Source organism: Lepidochelys kempii, chromosome 18 (assembly GCF_965140265.1).
Source record: "Lepidochelys kempii isolate rLepKem1 chromosome 18, rLepKem1.hap2, whole genome shotgun sequence".
Taxonomy (NCBI): Eukaryota; Metazoa; Chordata; order Testudines; family Cheloniidae; genus Lepidochelys; species Lepidochelys kempii.
In genome coordinates, this window is record NC_133273.1 from 12,407,560 (window position 1) to 12,428,937 (window position 21,378).

Genomic DNA, 21,378 nt, shown 5'->3' on the forward strand with positions numbered 1-21,378 from the left:
GATATGGAGTCATCATCTCGAGGCGGGAGAGGGCCCTTGACCTCTCTGCTGAGACTACTAGCAAAGAGTTTAACCGGGACGGTCACCTTGGTGAGGTCGTCACACCTCCTTCAGGGGCTGGGCTGAGGGCCACCGACTTCTTTCCTGAAGTCACCAAAGAGCCATGAGAGAACATCTTTCACCATGACCAACCTGGGCTATATTCCAGTTAGCGATCTCGATATCAGAGACTTTGTAGCCAGTTACTGATCCCCATGCCATACAGGCCACGACTAGAGCATCAATTGGACGCTAAAGGTCGAACAAAGTCACCTTCTGCCTGGCTTTGCTAGAGGTTGTAAGCTCTTTGAGACAGGGAATGTTCTGTTTTTGTACAGTGCTCAGCCCAGAGAGGTTCCGGGCCATGACTAGGGTTTGTAGGCACCACCACCCTTCAAATAATAATAGTAACAATTACCTACAGTCTGCTGTATACTGGCACCATGAACACACCCCAGCAACCACAGCTCAGAGCTCAGAAATAGCAACATACTCAATCCTTCTTCCATGTAGGTTAGAGTAGGACAAGTACTCTGGCTGGGTCACAAAATCCAAGACGCACAGAGTCCACCTAGAATTGCTGGAATCTAGCAGGGGATATTTACTTGCTCCCGTAGCAACATCACAAAAGGCTGTCAAATCGCGGCCATTCTATAGAACATGTGCGTCAGTCAGCGTCTTTGGAACTTCCCGTGCTTGGCTTCATTTCAATTCAGCAGAGCGGGGCTCTTCATGTACCTGGGAAGATGGTCAAGCGTAGACCAGAAAGCTGGTTTCCCTCTCATGGCTTCCAGTACAGGATGCTACTCATTTTCTGGTTGACATGTAGCACGACACTAACAAAATCACCTGTTCTCCCAGCATTACTGGTTCCCATATGGAGCCAAAAGGTTCACAGCCCACCTTTTTAGAAAGGCAGTACGGTCGTGCAGACTCAGGAATGAGCACAGTCCTGGGAGGCAGGAGACCTGAGTTGTAATCCTGGTTCTGCCACTGATATGCTGTGTGGCCTTGAGCAAGTTACTTAACCTGCCTGGGTTTCAAATTTCCCCATTAGTAATACAGGGATAACCTATGTGGATGGGTTCACCTGGCTACGGTGTAACCATGGTAGTGCGTAAAAAGGACCAGTGGGGGTGTAACACTCTATATAAACGCTGTGCATTATTCCAGGGAGGAACTAGGAAAGGGTTTCTGATTTGAGCGTTTAGTGGTGAAAAGGTTTTAAGAAGTCCTGCCTTAAGATACAAGTTCGCACAACCAAGTTTTACTGCTGTATTTTGAATTAGTTTGCGGGGTGTGTCAGGTTTCTGTGCCCCCAAAATGGAAAGAACTTTACAAATTCCATGTACTTTGCATCATATTTGATATACTGTTTGTTGTACCTTTTTCGCACTGCCTTCAGATTAAGGCAAAGAAACTAAAATGATCAGTTGCACTTTCCATTTATAGTCAGTTTCATTTTTTATTTCTCATCCAGTCACCCAATGCAACCATGTCTAAACTTCCGACACTAAAGAGGAATGCTTCATTTAAAACAAAATTGCTTTCAATTAAATATTTAAATTATTCCATTAATAGTCTTGTAAAATAAATTCCCGCTTTTTTTTTTTTTTTTTAAATTCACAAGCTGCATTTTATGCCTGTAATAAGCTCTGTAACACTAACAGACAATGAGCCAAACTCATCCCTGGGCTAAGCCCATAGAAGTGAATGGTGTTACACCCTAGGGATAAGTTTGGACCAAGATTTCTAAATACTCATAAGAGTAGGGCTCTGGGTCGGTCACGGAAGTCACGGATTCCGTGACTTTCAGTGACCTCCATTGACTTCTGCAGTGGCCAGTGTGGCTGGCTCCAGGGCCAGCTGTTCAGGTGGCCCTGCAGCCAGCCGCACCAGCATGGCTGGAGCGGCCCCGGGGCTCCACCGGCTTCCTGCACCAGCAGCCCCCTGGGGTAACCTCCGCAGCAACAGCCCCCAAGATTTAGCCAGGAGTATTTATAGGATAAGTCATAGCTAGGTCACAGGCATGAATTTTTTTGTTTATTGCCCAAGACCAGTCCATAACTTATACTAAAAATACCCATGAGTAAATCGTAGCCTTACTTATGAGTTAAGAAGGCTTGACTACAACCCATAGAATTCCTATAACAGAACTCTACATTCCAGATGTTATACCAGAAAATATAAACTCCTTCTTTATTGTTTTCAAAAGGGAAAATAAAACCACACCACGTAACAGGCCTCAAACAAACTCTCACACATTATTTCAATGCAATTAAAAACCTCCATGAGCATGTCTTCAAAATGCCTTCCCACCAGCCTTTTACAATCAGAGGTAAACATGACTTCAGAATGTTCTAAGACATATTGTGGCTTTGTGATTCATAAAACACCTCTTTCTTTTGACAATGGTTTCTTCCCCCCCGATCTATGCTGAACATGATCCACCAAATCCTCCGTCCAAAGCTAATGCACAAAAACAAACATGTTTTTCTTATTAGAACTAAAGCACAGTCACTCTTCTTTAATGTAAGAATTACTCATGTTCCAAACCTCCTGGAAGCATGATATTGAGCATCTTTGCATACCCCATGCTGTGACATGCAGCTCACAGTCCCAACTCTTTGTCCAGAGAGCCAAAATTCTTGGTTTGATGAGTCAACTGTATTGCTTTTATGAGCTGGGTGGATGAACTCTGAATGGACGTGTCTATTGCAATATATCCTATGGCTCTTTTATTACAGGGAACAGTACTAACTAGTCATCCTGTTTTCTTAACCTACCAGATATCTCTTACAGCAACTGACCACGTACACTCAATTTACATCCCTGGGTGGGAAAGTGCAACGCACGCACACAACTGCGGTGACTGTATGTACCAGTGGCCAGTTAGAGGCCAAAACTGGCCAACTGCAAGCAATTTCTGCAATTGTTGCCTCGCAGCTTGCGCAATTCCAATACACACGTGCCCGTGGATTTTTGCGACGGCGTTTGCACTTGCAGGGCTAGGAAAAAGCTCTCCTCTAAAGGTTCATTTTTAGGCAAACGCTGCCATTTCTACTCACTCCCAGTATCCCACACGGCCCCTGGGTAATCAGGTCAGCAGCTCATACGGTTGAGACAGTAGGATTTTAATTCGGCGTTGTTGTGTAGCATAGTGGCTTGTCTTGAGCTCTCCACTAAGAAGCATTACGAAGTCTGAAATGAGCTGAGCGGGACAGGTTTAGGAGCTGGTCCGTTCTGGTTCCTCCTGACATTCGGGGTGCCAAGGTCTAGAACCCAAACAAAGACTCGATCAACCTACAAAACCAAAAATCCCACTCCCCTCATCTCGTCACAACACAGAGAGCCTTACAACACACTGCTGGCTCAGTGCCTCGTCTTCCAGCTTAATTAACCCTTTCATGGCTACATTAAACTGCAGCCCAGCAGCAGCATCGCTCCCCAGAAGGGCAGACATCCCGTTGGAAGGCTAATGCTTCCCGGCTTCATACCCAGTTACACGGGGCAAGTGGGGAAACTGAGCCCGATGCACTCTAGGTCTCTTGCTCAGCTGTCAGTAAATTACCATCATGAGCCACTGAAAACAGGGGCCAGGCAACTCAAAATAGCCTGTTCTTACCAGGTGAGAATGGTCAGTGGGTTTTTGTTGCAGTGAAGTTCGCAGATCCAAACTGCTAAGCGTGGGGCTGCTGGAGGGGATGACGTTTTCCCAGCCGGCCAGGCAGTGCTGTGGGGAGAGGTCTGTCTGTGAATGCCTTCTCTGGTAGCGTACATGCCCCCAGAAAAGGCACAGCCCAGTCTCTCCAAAAGGGGGCTCTGAGAGACTGTTGAGTTCATTTCTTTAAGAGCTTTATATGATCATAAAGGGGGACTGATGAGAACTTCACAGAGGCTCTAAGGTGCTGTGGCCAGATTTGCTCTCTCTTTCCATGAGGCAAAGCTACCTCACTTCCCCCATGTGTCCCCTTCACTGGCTTCCAGACATTTCCAAAAGCAGTTAAAAAAAAAAGATTAAATCAAAACAATTGGATGTTTTTAAATTTTACCTAAATACACATTTTCTTTTCAAAAGTTAAAACTAATTAAAACTAAATTTGAAATTATGGCAATTTTATGTTTAGGCCTAACCTTACTATATTCTATTAAAACCTTTTACATTAAATACAAGTAATACAATTCAAGCAGTACATGTTGGCTGCTGCAATTTTAAAGAAAGTCAAAGCCCTGTACTGGTGGAAGTTTCTTGCTAAGTGCTTGAAGCCAGAATTTGTTGAAATGGTAAACTAGCTTTTAACTGCAGTAGCCTCTCCTGCAGGTGGAGAGAGAATTTTCTTCATATGAGTTTATTCAATTAGTTTGGTTCAAAGTTGAAAAACTCACTAGGAGTTGGAAAAGCAGGCAAGTTTTTCCCCACGCTCTTTCCAATCTGTGGATAAAAATTAGGTGTGAGAGGATGAAATCTACTAGTTCTAAAATCTTGAAGGACATGGTGACCAGAAACAATCTGTTGAATTCTCTAGTATAGATAGTGCTTCCTTTGTTTAATAAACGAGTTAGTTTTAAAACACAAAACATTTTGACCTCACTTTGTGTTTTCTTGTGTATCCAGCACGCTTACGGCAGTTTTATTTAACTAATAAAACAAAAAAAAAATCCTTTAAAATGCTGGTTTGGGGCATTTTTTATTGTATTCCAACTTCCATGCAAATGCAGCTTGTGACTCAAAACACAATTAAAAAATGAATCTACTAAAGAAGAAAAGCATCATTCTCTAACATAATAAACCGTAATAAAATGCATCATTTTCTAACAATAAAACAGTTGTAAAAGTTAAGAATCTGAATAAATGAATGTTAAGCTATAGAATTTCTTAAATAAATGCAGGTTTCAGAGTAACAGCCGTGTTAGTCTGTATTCGCAAAAAGAAAAGGAGTACTTGTGGCACCTTAGAGACTAACCAATTTATTTGAGCATAAGCTTTCGTGAGCTACAGCTCACTTCATCGGATGCATACTGTGGAAACTGCAGAAGACATTATATACACAGAGACCATGAAACAATACCTCCTCCCATCCCGCTCTCCTGCTGGTAATAGCTTATCTAAAGTGATCAAACCTCGACATTGGTGAGGCCTCATATGGAGTACTGTGTCCAGTTTTGGGCCCCACACTACAAGAAGGATGTGGATAAACTGGAGAGAGTCCAGCGAAGGGCAACAAAAATGATTAGGGGTCTGGAACACATGACTTATGAGGAGAGGCTGAGGGAACTGGGATTGTTTAGTCTGCAGAAGAGAAGAATGAGGGGGAATTTGATAGCTGCTTTCAACTACCTGAGAGGTGGTTCCAGAGAGGATGGTTCTAGACTATTCTCAGTGGTAGATGAGGACAGGACAAGGAGTAATGGTCTCAAGTTGCAGTGGGGGAGGTTTAGGTTGGATATTAGGAAAAACTTTTTCACTAGGAGGGTGGTGAAACACTGGAATGCGTTACCTAGGGAAGTGGTAGAATCTCCTTCCTTAGAAGTTTTTAAGGTCAGGCTTGACAAAGCCCTGGCTGGGATGATTTAATTGGGGATTGGTCCTGCTTTGAGCAGGGGGTTGGACTAGATGACCTCCTGAGGTCCCTTCCAACCCTGATATTCTATGATTCTATGATCACTCTCCTTACAATGTGTATGATAATCAAGGTGGGCCATTTCCAGCACAAATCCAGGTTTTCTCACCACCCCACCCCCATACACACACAAACTCACTCTCCCGCTGGTAATAGCTCATCCAAAGTGACCACTCTCCCTACAATGTGGAAATGGAAATGGCTCAACTTGATTATCATACACATTGTAAGGAGAGTGGTCACTTTGGATGAGCTATTACCAGCAGGAGGGTGGGATGGGAGGAGGTATTGTTTCATGGTCTCTGTGTATATAATGTCTTCTGCAGTTTCCACAATATGCATCCGATGAAGTGAGCTGTAGCTCACGAAAGCTTATACTCAAATAAATTGGTTAATCTCTAGGGTGCCACAAGTACTCCTTTTCTTTTTAAATAAATGCGTATAAATATAGTGTATCCTCCTGGTTAGCAAAAAGAAGTACCAAGCAATCACAACCAACCTTTCCATATGAAAATAAGTACAAAGTACAAACACAAACAAGATTAAAATTATTAATTTAAATCAACGTTTCCTATTTGCTGTTTGAAATCAAACATAAAACCAATGATTGTCAGATCAAATGTGGTTACAATGACAGATAAGATGGGTGAGATAACACCTCACCCACCTTCTCTCTCTAATAATCTGGAACTCTCACAGCTACATGGCATACAACACGTACTAACACATAGTTGCAAGATGTGTCACATCAGCTTCCTGAGCATTCTGAACTCAATGCACTGGGCCTCCATTTACCCACTCAGCTCCTCCGCACAGAATTTTTGGCTGGAGCTGTGCAAATAACTGGCATTAAAAAAAAGGAAAGAAAAAGTTTCAGATTGCCCCCTAAGTACTACTTTTCAAGTTTTTCACTGAACTGACAAGCCAAAAGAATATTTGTTTTGGGTCGAAGTAAATGTTTTGCTTGACCCAAAACAGAACATTTTGTTCCAATTTCAAAAGGGTTTTTTGTTTTGTTTTTTTAAAATCAAATGGAAGGAAATTTCAAATCAAAAAGTTGTTTTAAACTGAAAAAAATAAAATCAAAATGTTTCCTTTGGAAATTGTCAAAACTAAATGTTTCTATTTTTCTGGAAAACAATATTTTATAGGTTGTTGGGTTTTTTGGCCTAAACAATTTGGCAAAATTGACACAAATTCACAAAATGTTTCAGTCAACTTAAATCTGCAGTTTTCAAGGACAAAAGTTTCAAGCCCAGGTCCGTCTCTCTGGAGCTCTTTGCTCGCCGAGCCACTGAGGGTGCGTCTGCATAGCAACTCGACACCCGGGGCCGGCCTGTGCCAGCCAACTTGGGCTCATGGGGCTTGCGCTGGCAGAGCCGTTTCAACGCTGTGTAGACTTCAGGGCTTGGGCCTGGGCGCTAGGATCTTGCAGGGTGGGAGGGTCCCAGAGCTTGGGCTCCAGCCTGAGCTCCAAAATCTACACAGCAGTGAAACTGCCCTGCAGCTCAAGTCTTGGGAGCCCAAGTCAGCTGGCACGGGCCAGCCGTGGGTTTGATTTTTGCTTTGTAGACATACACCGTGTCTTTATAAATACCTTCCTTCTTTGCTTTAGGGCTTTGGCCCACGCTCTACCCATTCATCCTGCCTATCTCCTTTTACCACACGCTTCTGTTTACTGCATTTTACCAGCAAAACTGTTTATTTGCAGTTGCAAGCAGTAAAGACAACAGCCTGCTCTTCTCTCTCTGCTGCATTCTTTGGCCTTATCTGTCTGCAGGAGAGCCACTGTCCCCAACTCTGCAGGCATTTGCTCTCAGTGTATAGCATTTGGACACACGCAGTGTATGCAGGGGGTTATATAAATTATATTGCGTTACAGATGGGCATGAGCTGCAGAGTTTGCACCTAGGTTTGGCTCTTCCTGGCTGTCACCATGATTGGACCAGTCTCAAAGCCTCGCTCTGAACTTCCCCATAGTTTGGGGGTGTTCAGCTCTGGAATCTTAGCTGAGACCCATCCCTGGCATTAACACATCAAAGCTCTTGGTTCTCTTATTTTCCTAACATGTGGCTATTACCACTCACCCCGCTGATGATGCAGCCACCTGCATAACGGTCAAATGGGAAGGTGGAAACTTACCGAGGGTAAAGCCAGATCGTCTGCCGGTTCAAAGCTCTTCCTGCAATGGATTTTGTACTTATAGGCAGGCAGGAGGGTGGACCTGGGAATGCTGACCCTGCAACCAAACAGAGGAAGTCACTGCGCAGGTCCTCCAGAAGAGACATCGCAGAGCTGAAGGCATCTGCACTCCTCCTGCCACATCTGGAGTCTTAGGACCTCATCCAACGCCTACTGAAGTCAATGGGCTTTGGATAAGTTCCTTAGGGACTGGTGTGTACACCCAGACTCTGGACTAAATTCAGCCCCGAGGTAAGGGGGTACATCTCCCGTTGACTTCAAATGGGAGCTGCTCCTGCTTACATCAGAGCTGAATTTGACCCTTTTGCATTTCAAAGCCCAGAACTCCCTCTCCCCTAAGACAGCAACTTTGTAAGGAGGCATCTTAAAGGGGCCTCATCCCCCATACGTAGCTCATTCTCTATCTACCCTGCTGGCTTCCTGTGCCACTCGGGCTACCAGCACCGTACATACCTGATGTAGGCTGGTTCCTCCAGCGTCTCTGGAGGCCGTCGGGCTCTTGGAGTCTTACACACGGGGCAGGCAGACTGTGAACCCACAGGGACGGTAAACAGACGCCCGTTTAATCGATAGCAATAAACACCTGCCGCGCAGAGGAGAGATCGTCACTTCATTCGCTGCCCGTGGCACTCATCTTCCCCAATGCACCCCACACCCCACACAGAACCAAACCCCGCTTGTTCTCCCGAAGTACTTTTTACACGTTAATTTCCCTCCCATTCAACCGCTGCCTGAAAACAGATGCAGATTCAACTGAACTTCCTCAACTTAACGCCCAGTCAGTCAGTCAGGTCAATTACAGAGAACACTGGAGAAACAGAGATGACACGAAAGAGAATCAGCCCAGGGACTCCTGCCTCTTTGGAGTGGGAAGTGGGGGCTGAACTGTAAATTCTTTCTGTGACCCTTCTAAGAGGCTTAAGGCAGGGATTTTCCAAAAAGAAAGCCACAGAGCATAGCTGCCCGTGCCTAGAAACTAGATTTGGAAGATATCTCATCTTACACTGATGGGAACTGGAAACCAAATCTGCTTCTTGCTCAGGAGCCAAGTAATCTGGTACCTCTGGCCTAAGAAAACAAAAGATTCGGTCACAGCTGTGCACTCTGGAGACAGTGATGGGAACATTGCAATATCCCCCCTGAAGGGGTCTCTTGCTGTCCACACCCCCTTTGGACTGGCTTGGTGGGGAAAGCACTCATCACACTTTACACTTACACCAAGAAACCGAAAGGCTAGTCACAGAGAAAATGCCCATCTCTGGGCAGAGGACAGACCTGCTGCATTAGAATATACAGTAAAAGCTGTGTTATCCAGCACTTTACCAACCAGAAAGCTCTAGAAACCGGCATTTCTGATATCCATTAGAAGTCCGCTTGATGCAGAGACAGCAGGCTCCCTAACCAGCTCTGCGCGTCTCCCCAGAAGTGGCGACATGTCCCTGCTGCTCTTAGGTGGAGGAACGACCATCGAGGCTCCGTGCACTGCCCTCGCCCTGAGTGCTGGCCCCACAGCTCCCATTGGCCAAGAACCACAGCCAGTGGGAGCTGTAGGGGCGGTGCCTGTGGGCAGAGGCAGTGTGCAGAGCTGTCTGGCCGCGCCTCCGCCTAGGAGCAGCAGAGACGTGTCACCGCTTGCGAGGAGCCACCCGAGGTGAATGCCACCCAGGTCTGGCACCCCATACCTTCTCCCGCACCCCAACCCACAGGTCCCCCCTGCACCCAAACTCCTCCCAGAGCCTGTGCCCCGAACCCCCTCCAGCGCCCCAACCCCCTCCCACACCCAACTCCTCCCAGAGCCCGCGCCCCATACTCCCTCCTGCGCCCCCAGCCCTGAGCCCCTCTCACACCCAAACTCCTCCCAGCGCCCGTGCCCTCCCGTGCCCCCAGCCCTGAGCCCCCTCCCGTACCCAAACTCCTCTCAGTGCCCACACCCTGCACCCCCTCCGTGCCCCAAGCCCCAGCCCTGAGCCTCCCCCGCACCCAAACTCCCTCCCTCCCATTGGTAAGTATAACTCTTAGTTAACCGGAATTTTTAACTTAAGGGCACACCCCTCCATTCCCACAACATGCCAGATAACAAAGCTTTTACTGTGCTTGATGACAGGAACAAGTTCAGAAATCCATTTAAATCGTTCCCAGACATTCTTAGTTTCTTGGCCATGCGGGAATGGTACAGTTCACCTCCGCACCTGGCTCTAGTTCAATAGCAAACAGTTGCTTCCCAGAAAGAGAGCAAACGCTCAGTGACCTGCTGCTGGGCTGGATGAACCATCCTCATAGTCTCCTACTCCACAGAGAAGGTGGCAGACCCCCCCACCAGTTCTTCCCTTGTTCCTGGCGCAGCTCACTGCCACCTTAGTCCCCTCCTTACCCCAGGTCTTCCTCATGGACACATGCTTCCTTGTTCACCTGTCGGAACTCCCTGAGCTCAGAGAAGTACTGCTCAGATTTCTCTGACAGCGACGAGTCCGTCTCCAGCAGCCCTGGGAACGCGGAGAAGAAAATTTAAAGCTGGAATTGCATCAGAGGCAGGTGACGCAGGAAAGCTCACACAAAGCGGTCAGCTAACCAGGATGCTGCTCAGTGCCAAAGAGGGCAATCGATCAGACCAGCAGACACAAATGGAACAGCGTGGCCAACTGCCAAGCAGCTACTGCCTCTGTCAAAGGAGAGACCCAATGGGGCCAGTGACTTCTGTGACTCTGCACAACTAGTGCAAAAAGCCTTGAAATGATCTCTCCTTCTCGTGTCCTTTGTTCATCTCCTGCTACTCTGTGCCCCACTCGAATTCTCTCAGCCCTACAGCAGCTGCCAGGATTCCCGGCCAGTCTCCTCCCTGCCGTTCCAGGAAAGCACAGGACATCTCTGCACTGACCGGAGAACCGTGCCTGGCTTGGTAAAACTGCAGCTCTTGTGCTGAGAACATTTGCCAACTTGCAGACTTTTCAGTGGTACCAGGGGAAACAGCTCACTATTCCCTGGCCTCAAAGCACACATAGTCTCCAGGACCGGGCCCGCACCTCCGTCTGTACCCTTCGGCCTACAGGAGGCGAGTTGTGATTTTAGCCCCTCAGTTAACCAGATCAACCCAGTAACAACACAGATGTGCAATGGGGTTAGGACTCGCCTGCAATCCAGTCGTAGCCCAAGAAAGGACGTGCTGACCAGCTAGCGGCAGGGATGGTGTATTCCTCAGGGTCCGACAGAAAAGTCACACGGCCAGCTTCCTTCTGGGGTGAAAAGAGTTCACAGCTCACTAGAGACTCCGTATGCGGCTACAAGGACACTGTGCTCCTCAAAGGGGACCTATCTGGTAGCTGTAGAAAGGGAGGTGGCTGTGGTCTAATGAACGGGGCTGAGAAATCTGGGCTCTAGTCTCAGCTGTACCAGCAAGTCACTGCCTGGCTTTGGGCATGTCTCTCACCCCTCTCTGCCTCAGTTTCCCCATCTGAAAAATGGAGACACATGGCCAAGGCCACACAGCAAGTCAGTGTCAGACCCGCAATCAGCATGCAGGGCTTGCTGACTTCCAGCTCTGCGCTGACAACGGTACCATGGGCTGCCCTGAGCTGCCCTGCAGGATGACGGCAACAATGCGTGCCGGATGTATATGGTGTGCTGATGGAGACAAGCCGTGCAACGGGGATAACCCCTGGGCCCTCTGCGGGAAGCCGGTAGCCGTGCTGCCTGTCCCGTATGTGCGTGGTGAGGGCAGAAGTGGGATGATGGATCATTCCACAGAGAAGTGGGAAGAGGGTGGGCAAGATGCCAGGGGCCCTCAACTATTAGGAATGGAACAATTTGGCCCCGGACATTTATTTCCCCTCCACCTGGCTTGAGCTGCTCAGGCCAATGCCCATCGGGCTCTTTACCTTGGCTTCTTTACCCCCAAGTGTCAGCAGAATTGGTTTGGGAGTCCTGGAGTCTCTCACGGCCGCTCGCCGCCAGCCATTCCCATCCGCTGGGATCCTGCCCAGCATCGTCTCTGCCTCAGCCCTTGGCCTGCCCCTCTCCTGGGCGCTGTGGAGCACGGTGGATTGCTTTCTGCCCTCTCTGTGTTTCCCAGGGGTGGATTCTTCCTCTGGGGTTCTCAGGGCGTTGCCGTCTCTGGCCACTCGGGAGGTTTCTCTGGTGATGGACGCTGCCGGTGTGAAGCTTCGTTCTGCCCTGGGGGAACCCGGATACGCCCCCGCTCTGTGGTGTGGCACGCCCCTCCCCTCCCTGCTGCATGCTATGTGTTTCAATGGCAAACGAAGGGCTGCCCTGGCGGCACTGGCTCCGGGTTCCACAGACACGAGCGTCACAGGGTCCGTCGCGGCCTTCCTCGCATGGCCTTGGTTCTCTTTCTGTAACAAGCACAGAGATCCACATGTCACCACACAGAGACCGGAGACAGCTCGGGAATTAGCGCTACGATAACTCAGCCTCATACCGTTCTACGCATCTCCACCGTGCCATGCCAGAGTCACACAGAGGCTGCCGGAGAGAGAAGGGGGAAGGCCTCGTGGGTGCGAATAGGTTACTTCCAGGCCTCTTTGCCCACAGGTGAGAATCACAGCAATGGGTGGCCTCTGAGGCGGTGGGGAATTAAAGGACAATGGTCCAGGTTACCCCTCCTCTCACCTCAGCTGGAGATACCTGCGTAACAGACGCTGCCCTAGCTAGGCACTGTATTCTCTCCCACCTTGCGTCTCATGGGGACGAGAGGCAGATCCTTTGTTAGACGGACGAAGCTCAGACCATGGGATCACGTATTTCGCCAGCAGACTCCACGGCCACTGGATTGCACCACAAGTCTCATGCACCTGCACCTCACCTACCCAGCAACTCTCTCTGCAGCATTGCTGCCTGTCACCGTGGTGCCCATTTGCTTCCCAGCCCTGTGCCTGGTGGATCTCAGCATTTCCAGTCCCGTGCCTCTGGGTACCGCAGGTTTGAAAAACGCCTTTTATATTAGGAAACCTCAGCTCCAGGCATGGAACAGTTAGAGAGGAGAATGCATTTCTGCGACAGCATCATTGCTCCTTTGCGCCACTCTTATCTAGCCTACCCAGCCCAGCCCAGCACATACCCCTCTCCTAGGAACAGGGACAGCTCTCTCTGCATGAGTTGTTCTTCTGGAAAGAGAACAAGCTGATAGTGGCTTGCGAGGAAGTCTTTTCTTGATTTCTTCCTGCTTCGCTTTGAGCCTTTCCAGAAGGTCTTGGTTTGCACGACGCAGCCTCTCCAGTTGCTCTGACTCCATCTTCTGCATGATGGTCCCTGTAGGGCCAGAGAAAGGTGAGTTGCATAACTGTGAGCACTCCACAAAGGAGCCGATTGGGAGGAGCCAGCTGAGTTACAAATTGCGGGGAATCCTCTCTAGAGATGCTTACAAGTGCTGGAGGGTTTTCTTACAGTTGGAGTTTTGATCAGATCCCCTGAGAAAGAAATCAGTCTCAAAAGTCTCCTGTCTTTACGAACTCTAAGAACAAGCATCATTTTTCATTCCTCTTCCCCTCGGGAAATTAACAAGTAATTTAGGCCCCTAATCTGGGTGCTCTTAAAGAGAGATTATGAAACCTAAAAGAGGAAATAAACCATAATGATTTAAAAAACAAAAACAGAACCATAGGACTGGAAGGGACCTCGAGACGTCATCTAGTCCATACCCCTGCACTCCTGGCAGGAGTGAATATTATTTAGCCCACCCCTGACAGGTATTTGTCTAACCTGCTCTGAAAAATCTCCAGTGATGGAGATTCCACAACCTCCCTAGGCAATTTACTCCAGTGTTTAACCACCCTGACAGTTAGGAAGTTTTCACTAATGTCCAACCTAAACCTCCCTTGCTGCAATTTAAGCCCATTGCTTCTTGTCCTATCCTCAGGAGGTTAACAACATTTTTCTCCCTCCTCCTTGTAACAACCTTTTATGTACTAGAAAACTGTTATCATGTCCCCTCTCAGTCTTCTCTTTTCCAGACTAAACAAACCCAATTTTTTCAATCTTTCCTCACAGGTCACGTTTTCTAGATCTTTCATCATTTTTGTTGCTCTTCTCTGGACTTTTGCCAATTTGTCCACATCTTTCCTGAAACGTGGCATCTAGAATTGGACACAATACTCCAGTTGAGGCCTAATCGGCGCAGAGTAGAGCAGAATTACTTCTCATGTCTTGCTTACAATACTCCTGCTAAATACATCCCAGAATGAAGTTTGCTTTTTTTTTTTTTTTTTTTGGCAACAGTGTGACACTGCTGACTCATATTTAGCTTGTGGTCCACTATGACCCCCAGATCCCTTTCTGCAGTACTCCTTCCTAGGCAGTCATTTCCTATTTTGTATGCATGCAACTGACTGTTCCTTTCTAAGTGGTGTACTCTGCATTTGTCTTCACTGAATTTCATCCTATTTACTTCAGACCATTTTTCCAGTATGTCCAGATCATTTTGAATTTTAATCTTATCCTCCAAAGCACTTGCAAACCCTCTCAGCTTGGTATCATCCGCAAACTTTTAAGTGTACTCTCTATGCTATTATTTAAATCATTGATGAAAATATTGAACAGAACCGGATCCAGAACTGAACCCTGCGGGGCCCCATTCATTATGCCCTTTCAGCATGACTTTGAACCTCTGGGAAGGATTTTCCAACCAGTTATGCGTCCACCTTATAGTATAGTCCATCTAGGTTGCATTTCCCTAGTTTGTTTATGAGATCATGCAAAACAGTATCAAAAGAAAAATATTTAAATGAAATTGGGTTTAAATAACCCTGCATTGAACATGAGAATGTGAAAACCTGTTAAATTAATTAGCCTAAATGTAGGCACCAAACCCCATACCCTTATTTGTAGAGGCGTGGAGCACCTGTACCTCTGTTTGATAACTTTGGCCTAGGGTTTTAAAATACTTTTTGGTTTAATCGTAGCTATTTTAATAATTCCTAGAAATTTACACATTCAAAGCATTGTGCACACAGTAATTAATCCATAGAAGACCCTGGAGAAGTATGTAGGTCAGTATTGTCACCCACGTTTTACGGATGAGCTAACTAGAGCAGAAAGAGGGGAAATAACTTTCCGAAAGCCAGAGTGCAAATCAGTGACTCAGACAGGGCAAGTGTACCGACAGCCAATCCTATGCTGCCTCTCTCGTTAGTAATACAGGTAAGGGAGTTAAAACAACAAAAGCTTGTCTTGACAGGACGACAGGAAGGAGGAGGATCCTGGGAACTACAGGCCAGTCAGCCTCACTTCAGTCCCCGGAAAAATCATGGAGCAGGTCCTCAAAGAATCAATCCTGAAGCACTTACATGAGAGGAAAGTGATCAGGAACAGTCAGCATGGATTCACCAAAGGAAGGTCATGCCTGACTAATCTAATCGCCTTCTATGATGAGATTACTGGTTCTGTGGATGAAGGGAAAGCAGTGGATGTATTGTTTCTTGACTTTAGCAAAGCTTTTGACACGGTCTCCCACAGTATTCTTGTCAGCAAGTTAAAGAAGTATGGGCTGGATGAATGCACTATAAGGTGGGTAGAAAGTTGGCTAGATTGTCGGGCTCAACGGGTAGTGATCAATGGCTCCATGTCTAGTTGGCAGCCGGTGTCAAGTGGAGTGCCCCAGGGGTCGGTCCTGGGGCTCGTTTTGTTCAATATCTTCATAAATGATCTGGAGGATGGTGTGGATTGCACTCTCAGCAAATTTGCGGATGATACTAAACCGGGAGGAGTGGTAGATACGCTGGAGGGTAGGGATAGAATACAGAGGGACCTAGACAAATTGGAGGATTGGGCCAAAAGAAATCTGATGAGGTTCAATAAGGATAAGTGCAGGGTCCTGCACTTAGGACGGAAGAACCCAATGCACAGCTACAGACTAGGGACTGAATGGCTAGGCAGCAGTTCTGCGGAAAAGGACCTAGGGGTGACAGTGGACGAGAAGCTGGATATGAGTCAGCAGTGTGCCCTTGTTGCCAAGAAGGCCAATGGCATTTTGGGATGTATATGTAGGGGCATAGCGAGCAGATCGAGGGACGTGATCGTCCCCCTCTATTCGACATTGGTGAAGCCTCATCTGGAGTACTGTGTCCAGTTTTGGGCCCCACACTACAAGGATGTGGATAAATTGGAGAGTCCAGCGAAGGGCAACAAAAATGATTAGGGGTCTGGAACACATGACTTATGAGGAGAGGCTGAGGGAACTGGGATTGTTTAGTCTGCAGAAGAGAAGAATGAGGGGGGATTTGATAGCTGCTTTCAAATACCTGAGAGGTGGTTCCAAAGAGGATGGTTCTAGACTATTCTCAGTGGTAGAAGAGGACAGAACAAGGAGTAATGGTCTCAAGTTGCAGCGGGGGAGGTTTAGGTTGGATATTAGGAAAAACTTTTTCACTAGGAGGGTGGTGAAACACCGGAATGCGTTGCCTAGGGAGGTGGTGGAATCTCCTTCCTTAGAAGTTTTTAAGGTCAGGCTTGACAAAGCCCTGGCTGGGATGATTTAATTGGGGATTGGTCCTGCTTTTGCGCAGGGGGTTGGACTAGATGACCTCCTGAGGTCCCTTCCAACCCTGATATTCTATGATTCTATGACTGCCTCGTTGTCCAGCATGCTGGGCCACAAGCCAGGGAAAAGGGATTTTATAAAGGAAAGAATCATAGAAATGTTGGACCTCAACAGGTGATTAGTCCAGTCATCAGCACTAAGGCAGGATTAAGTATTATCATTCTAGACCAGCAGTCTCCAAACGTTTTTGGTCGCTCACCCCTATCAGTAAAATTTTTGAGCACCCACCCCCAATATATGTATATTTATTTATGTATAAATTATATACATGTACTACTGTACTAATATATTATGTAAATTATAAAACATACAAAAATTAGAAATTAAAAAACAATGAGCTAAAGATGAAAAACAATATTTTTAAAATAATTTTTTATTTCATTTTATTTATTAATGGTACAAAAAACCTTTTTGCTCTCACTAAAAAAGTGACTATTAGTATTTTTAGTGAGAGCAATGTGATTGAATATGCTTTATTATTTTTGAAAATCTTGGTTTAACACTTTGCGATACAGCGGGCGCTCAGGGTGGGGTGCGGGGTCTGGGAGGGAGTTAGGGTGTGGGAGGGCGCTCAGGGCTGGGGCAGGCAGGAGGTGCAGGGCACTTACCTGGGGCAGCTCCTGTTTGGTGCGATTCTGGGAGCTGCCCCCCCAGCCCCGGCAGGCAGAGCCACCCGGAACGCAGGAGCTTTAGGGGCTTCAGGGCCCCGGGGCCCTGGCCTGCAGCTCGAAAGCCCCTTTCGGAATGCGGCCCTGCAAGCCCGGGCCAGAGGACTCAGCTTTGAAGGGGAAAGTGCCGCTTCTTTCCGGCCACTGGCTGTGCGGCTACCCCTGCTCCTCCACAGGCCGGAGGACTCAGGCCTGCCCCCTCCCTTTTTTTCCCCCCTCTGGCTGCACCCCCCAATTGATCATCTTGCGTGCACCCCACTTTGGAGACCACTGTTCTAGAGCATCCCTGACAGGTGTGTGTCTAACATGTTCTTTAAAGCCTCCAATGACACAGATTCCACTACCTCCCTAGGTAATTTGTTCCAGTGCTTAGCTACCCGTACAGTTAGGAAATATTTCCTAACGTCCAACCTAAATATCCCTTGCTGCAATTTAAGTCTTAGCTTGTCCTCAGTGGATAAGGAGAACAATTTATAACCCTCCTCTTTATAACAAACTTTGATGGTTATGTGCCTGTCAGTCTTTTCTCCAGACTAAACAAACCCAAGTTTTTTAATCTTTCCTCATAGGTCTTGTTTTTTATACCTTTCATTATTTTTGTAGCTCTCCAATTTGTCCATATCTTTCCTGAAGTGTGGTGCCCAGAACTGGACACAGTACTCCAACTGAGGCCATACCGGTGCCGAGCAGAGAGGAAGAATTACTTCTCGGCTATTGCTTACAAGACTCCTGCTAATACATCCCAGACTGATGTTTGCTTTTTTTTTTTGCAACTGCATAACATACAGTATAGTATATATGATGTTTAGTTTGTGATCCACTCCCCAAGATCCTTCCTAGGCAGTCATTTCCCATTTTGTATTTGTGCAATTGATTACTTCTTCCTAAGCATAGTACTTTGCACTTGTCCTTATTGAATTCTATCCTATTTATTTCAGGCCACTTCTCCAGTTTGTCAAGATCATTTTGAATTCTAATCTTGTCCTTCAAAGTGCTTGCAAACCCTCTCAGCTTGGGGTCACCTGCAAATTTTATAAGCCCATTCTCCACTCCATTACTCAAGTCATTAATGAAAACATTGAATAGTACCGGACCAAGGACAGATCCCTGCAGGATCCCACTTGATAGGCCCTTCCAGTTTGATGGTGAACCATCGACAAAAGAAACTGAGTGCGGCTTTCCAACCAGTTGTGCATTCACCTTACAGTAGGCTATCTTTCCCTGTTTGCTGATGAGATGATCAGGTGAGACAATATCAGAAGCCTTACCAAAGTTGAGATATACTACATCTACTGCTTCCCCCCATCCACAAGGCTTGTTGTGCTGTCAAAGAAGGATATTAGGTTGGTTTGACATAATTTGTTCTTGACAAATCCATGGTGAGTGTTACTTATCACCTTATTCTTCTAAGTGCTTTCAAATTGATTATTTGCTTCATTATCTTTCTGGGTACTAAAGTTAAGATGAGTGCTCTATAATTCCCTGGGTTGTCCTTATTCCCCCTTTTAAAGATAGGTCCTATATTTGTCCTTTTCCAGTCCTCTAGAATCTCTCGTCCTCCACGAGTTCTCAAAGATAATCTCTAATCACTCAGAACTCTTTTCAGTCAATTCCTTAAGTATTCTAAGATGTATTTCATCAGGCCGAGCCTACCTGAAGGCATCTAACTTAGTCTAAGTCATTCTTAACTTGTTCTTTCCCTATTTTAGCCTCAGATTCTACCCCATTTACACTGATGTTCACTATGTTAGTTTGATCGCTGCTAACGTTTTTGGTGAATACTGAAACAAAAAAAGGCATTTAAAACTCTTTGGTCATTGTTGCGTTTTCTGCTATTGTCCTTCCCTCCTCATTAAGTAATGGACTTGCCCTGTCCTTGGTTTCCCTATTGCTTCTTGTGTATTCATAAAATGTTTCCTGCGACCCTTTCATGCTTCTGTGTATATATATATATATATATATATATAAATAAAATCCATCATAATCTGACCTAGTTCATTGGGATGGTTTGCTCTTGTGGGCCTTTAATAATGTTTCTGAAGAACTAACAACTCTCCTGAACGCTTTTTTCCCTTAGACTTGCTTGGCACAGGATCTTATCTACCACTTCTCTGAGTCTGCTAAAGTCTGCCTTTTTGAAGTCCGTTATCTTTATTTTGCTGTTTCCCCCCTTGCCACTTCTATGAATCATGAACTCAATCATTTCACGATTATTTTCAAACAAGCTACCTTTCACCTTCAAATTCTCAACCAGTTCCTTCCTATGTGTGAGCATCAAATCCAGAATAGCCTCCCCACTAGTCACTTCTTCCATCTTCTGTAATAAAAAGTTGTCTCCCATGCATTCCATGAACTTGCTGGATAACCTGTGCCCTGCTGTATCATTTTCCCAGCAGACCTCCGGGTAGTTGAAGCCCCTCCCCATCACCATGAAACCATGTGCTTTGGATGATTTGGTTAATTACTTGAGGAAAGCCTCGGCCTCCTCTTCACTCTGGGTAGGTGGCCGGTCGTAGACCCCGGTCATGACAGCGCCTGTGGTTTTTACCCTTACCCAAACACAGGTCTGCCTCCCGCCTCCCTCCACCCCAGTAGGCGTCTTGGCTACACAAGGCAACTCCTCTTTTCCCCTGCCTGTCCTTCCCGACCAGGCTGTGGATACTCCATTTGGGCCACTGGATACATGTTTCCTCACACATATACAACTCTATAGCACCCTTTGTCCCGAAGCAGCCGGTACAGACCACATCTGACTTGTTTACATGGGCCTGTTACCCTGGCAGCTGGACACAGGGCAGGGATCAAACCCCTGTGCACACAGCACGCCTGGGTGAAGAGGACGCAATGGAAACAACAGGACAGGACAGAACTCACAGCAGCGAGGGGAGAGGCCCTGCCACCCAGCCACCACAAGCTCAGCATCTGGCCCCGGGGCAGCCCGCGGATTCCAGGCTGGTAAAACCGCAGGTCTGATCTGCTCTTTCTAGGGCGTTTCTCGGGCTCTGATCAAGCCGGGGGGGTGGGGCGGGGCGGGGCAGCAGCCTCCCCTCATTAAAAGCCACAGAGCTCTTTCGCGTCCACACTGAGCTGGGCAGAGACCGGGCTGTCATGTCACCCGAAAGACGCGGCCCGCGGGGATGGACGCCTTTAGGCATCCCCTGCAAGCGAGCAGCAGGATCCTGTCCCAGCTCACGGCGGGCTGGGCAGGTCCCCCACGGGTCAGTGGGAGGCTCCGGGGTCGCATGGAGCGGCTGCAGGGACTGAGTGGGACACGGGGCCGATGGCTCCTCCATGCCCAGCATGACGGGCCCGCTTCCCCAGCCCCGGGGCCCGGCCCTGCTCCGGCCCCAGCGGCCTGACAGCCCCGGGCTCTGCTCCGGCCGGGCCCGCTTCCCCAGCCCCGGGGCCCGGCCCTGCTCCGGCCGGGCCCGCTTCCCCAGCCCCGGGGCCCGGCCCTGCTCCGGCCCCAGCGGCCTGACAGCCCCGGGCTCTGCTCCGGCCGGGCCCGCTTCCCCAGCCCCGGGGCCCGGCCCTGCTCCGGCCCCAGCGGCCTGACAGCCCCGGGCTCTGCTCCGGCCGGGCCCGCTTCCCCAGCCCCGGGGCCCGGCCCTGCTCCGGCCCCAGCGGCCTGACAGCCCCGGGCTCTGCTCCGGCCGGGCCCGCTTCCCCAGCCCCGGGGCCCGGCCCTGCTCCGGCCGGGCCCGCTTCCCCAGCCCCGGGGCCCGGCCCTGCTCCGGCCCCAGCGGCCTGACAGCCCCGGGCTCTGCTCCGGCCGGGCCCGCTTCCCCAGCCCCGGGGCCCGGCCCTGCTCCGGCCGGGCCCGCTTCCCCAGCCCCGGGCTCTGCTCCGGCCGGGCCCGCTTCCCCAGCCCTGGGGCTTCCCCGGCCCCGCACTCACTCACCCTCCCGGCAGCTTCTGGTTTGTAGCAAAAAGCCACCCGCAGCCGCCTCCTGATTGGCCAGTGCGCCCGTCCCCAGCATGCACCGCCCCAACGGCCCGGAACTCGGCTTACAGGGCCAGCTGGGCGGGGGCACGTGGGCGGCTGGCTCACGTGTCCCGTGCTAACCCACGGCCGTGAGCGGAGCTCCAAGAGGGCGCCTCGGCAGCTGGGCCCTGGGGCCCAGGGTGAAGCTCCAAGTCACCCAGGCTCCGAAGAGCCCCCACGCCGCACGCTTTTGCCCACGCCCTTATCCAGAGCACGCAGGGCTGATGGCAGGCTTAGGAAGGGGGTCGGGGAATCAGTTGACTCATAAATCCATGATTCACACACCACATTCCCTTGTCTGGGAGCATGCCTTCC

At 48.6% G+C, this 21,378-nt stretch overlaps 1 protein-coding gene across 5 annotated transcripts; it reads right to left on the reverse strand.

The window, feature by feature from the left end:
* Positions 1-1,484: 1,484 nt before the first annotated feature.
* Positions 1,485-21,168, reverse strand: MIIP (migration and invasion inhibitory protein). 5 transcript variants are annotated; one of them, XR_012155526.1, is made up of 11 exons: positions 19,308-20,468; positions 12,934-13,124; positions 11,735-12,208; positions 10,990-11,092; positions 10,234-10,345; positions 8,866-8,930; positions 8,316-8,445; positions 7,803-7,899; positions 4,426-4,471; positions 3,665-3,772; positions 3,240-3,314 (listed from the first exon to the last, which is right to left on the reverse strand). XR_012155526.1 is itself a non-coding variant. In XM_073316348.1 (10 exons), exons 1-10 carry the CDS (start codon positions 21,056-21,058, stop codon positions 3,222-3,224), a joined length of 1,452 nt encoding a protein of 483 aa, XP_073172449.1. In that variant the 5' UTR covers positions 21,059-21,168; the 3' UTR covers positions 1,485-3,221. The 5 variants fall into 5 exon arrangements, 4 of the variants coding, with proteins under 4 accessions (XP_073172449.1, XP_073172446.1, XP_073172450.1 ...); XM_073316348.1 differs by lacking the exons at positions 4,426-4,471; positions 19,308-20,468 and adding an exon at positions 20,980-21,168 and having other exon boundaries at positions 1,485-3,314; XM_073316345.1 differs by lacking the exon at positions 4,426-4,471 and having other exon boundaries at positions 1,485-3,314; positions 19,308-20,447.
* Positions 21,169-21,378: the final 210 nt, after the last annotated feature.

Coding starts and splice junctions, on each gene's coding strand:
- MIIP (XM_073316345.1), bottom strand. CDS start 19,509: ATGGTGATGGGGAGGGGCTTCAACTACCCGGAGGTCTGCTGGGAAAAT. Junction 8,446..8,865: donor GGTTTCCAGTTCCCATCAGT/GTAAGATGAGAT, acceptor TCTGCGCGGCAG/GTGTTTATTGCTATCGATTA. Junction 7,900..8,315: donor GAGGAACCAGCCTACATCAG/GTATGTACGGTG, acceptor GTTTGGTTGCAG/GGTCAGCATTCCCAGGTCCA.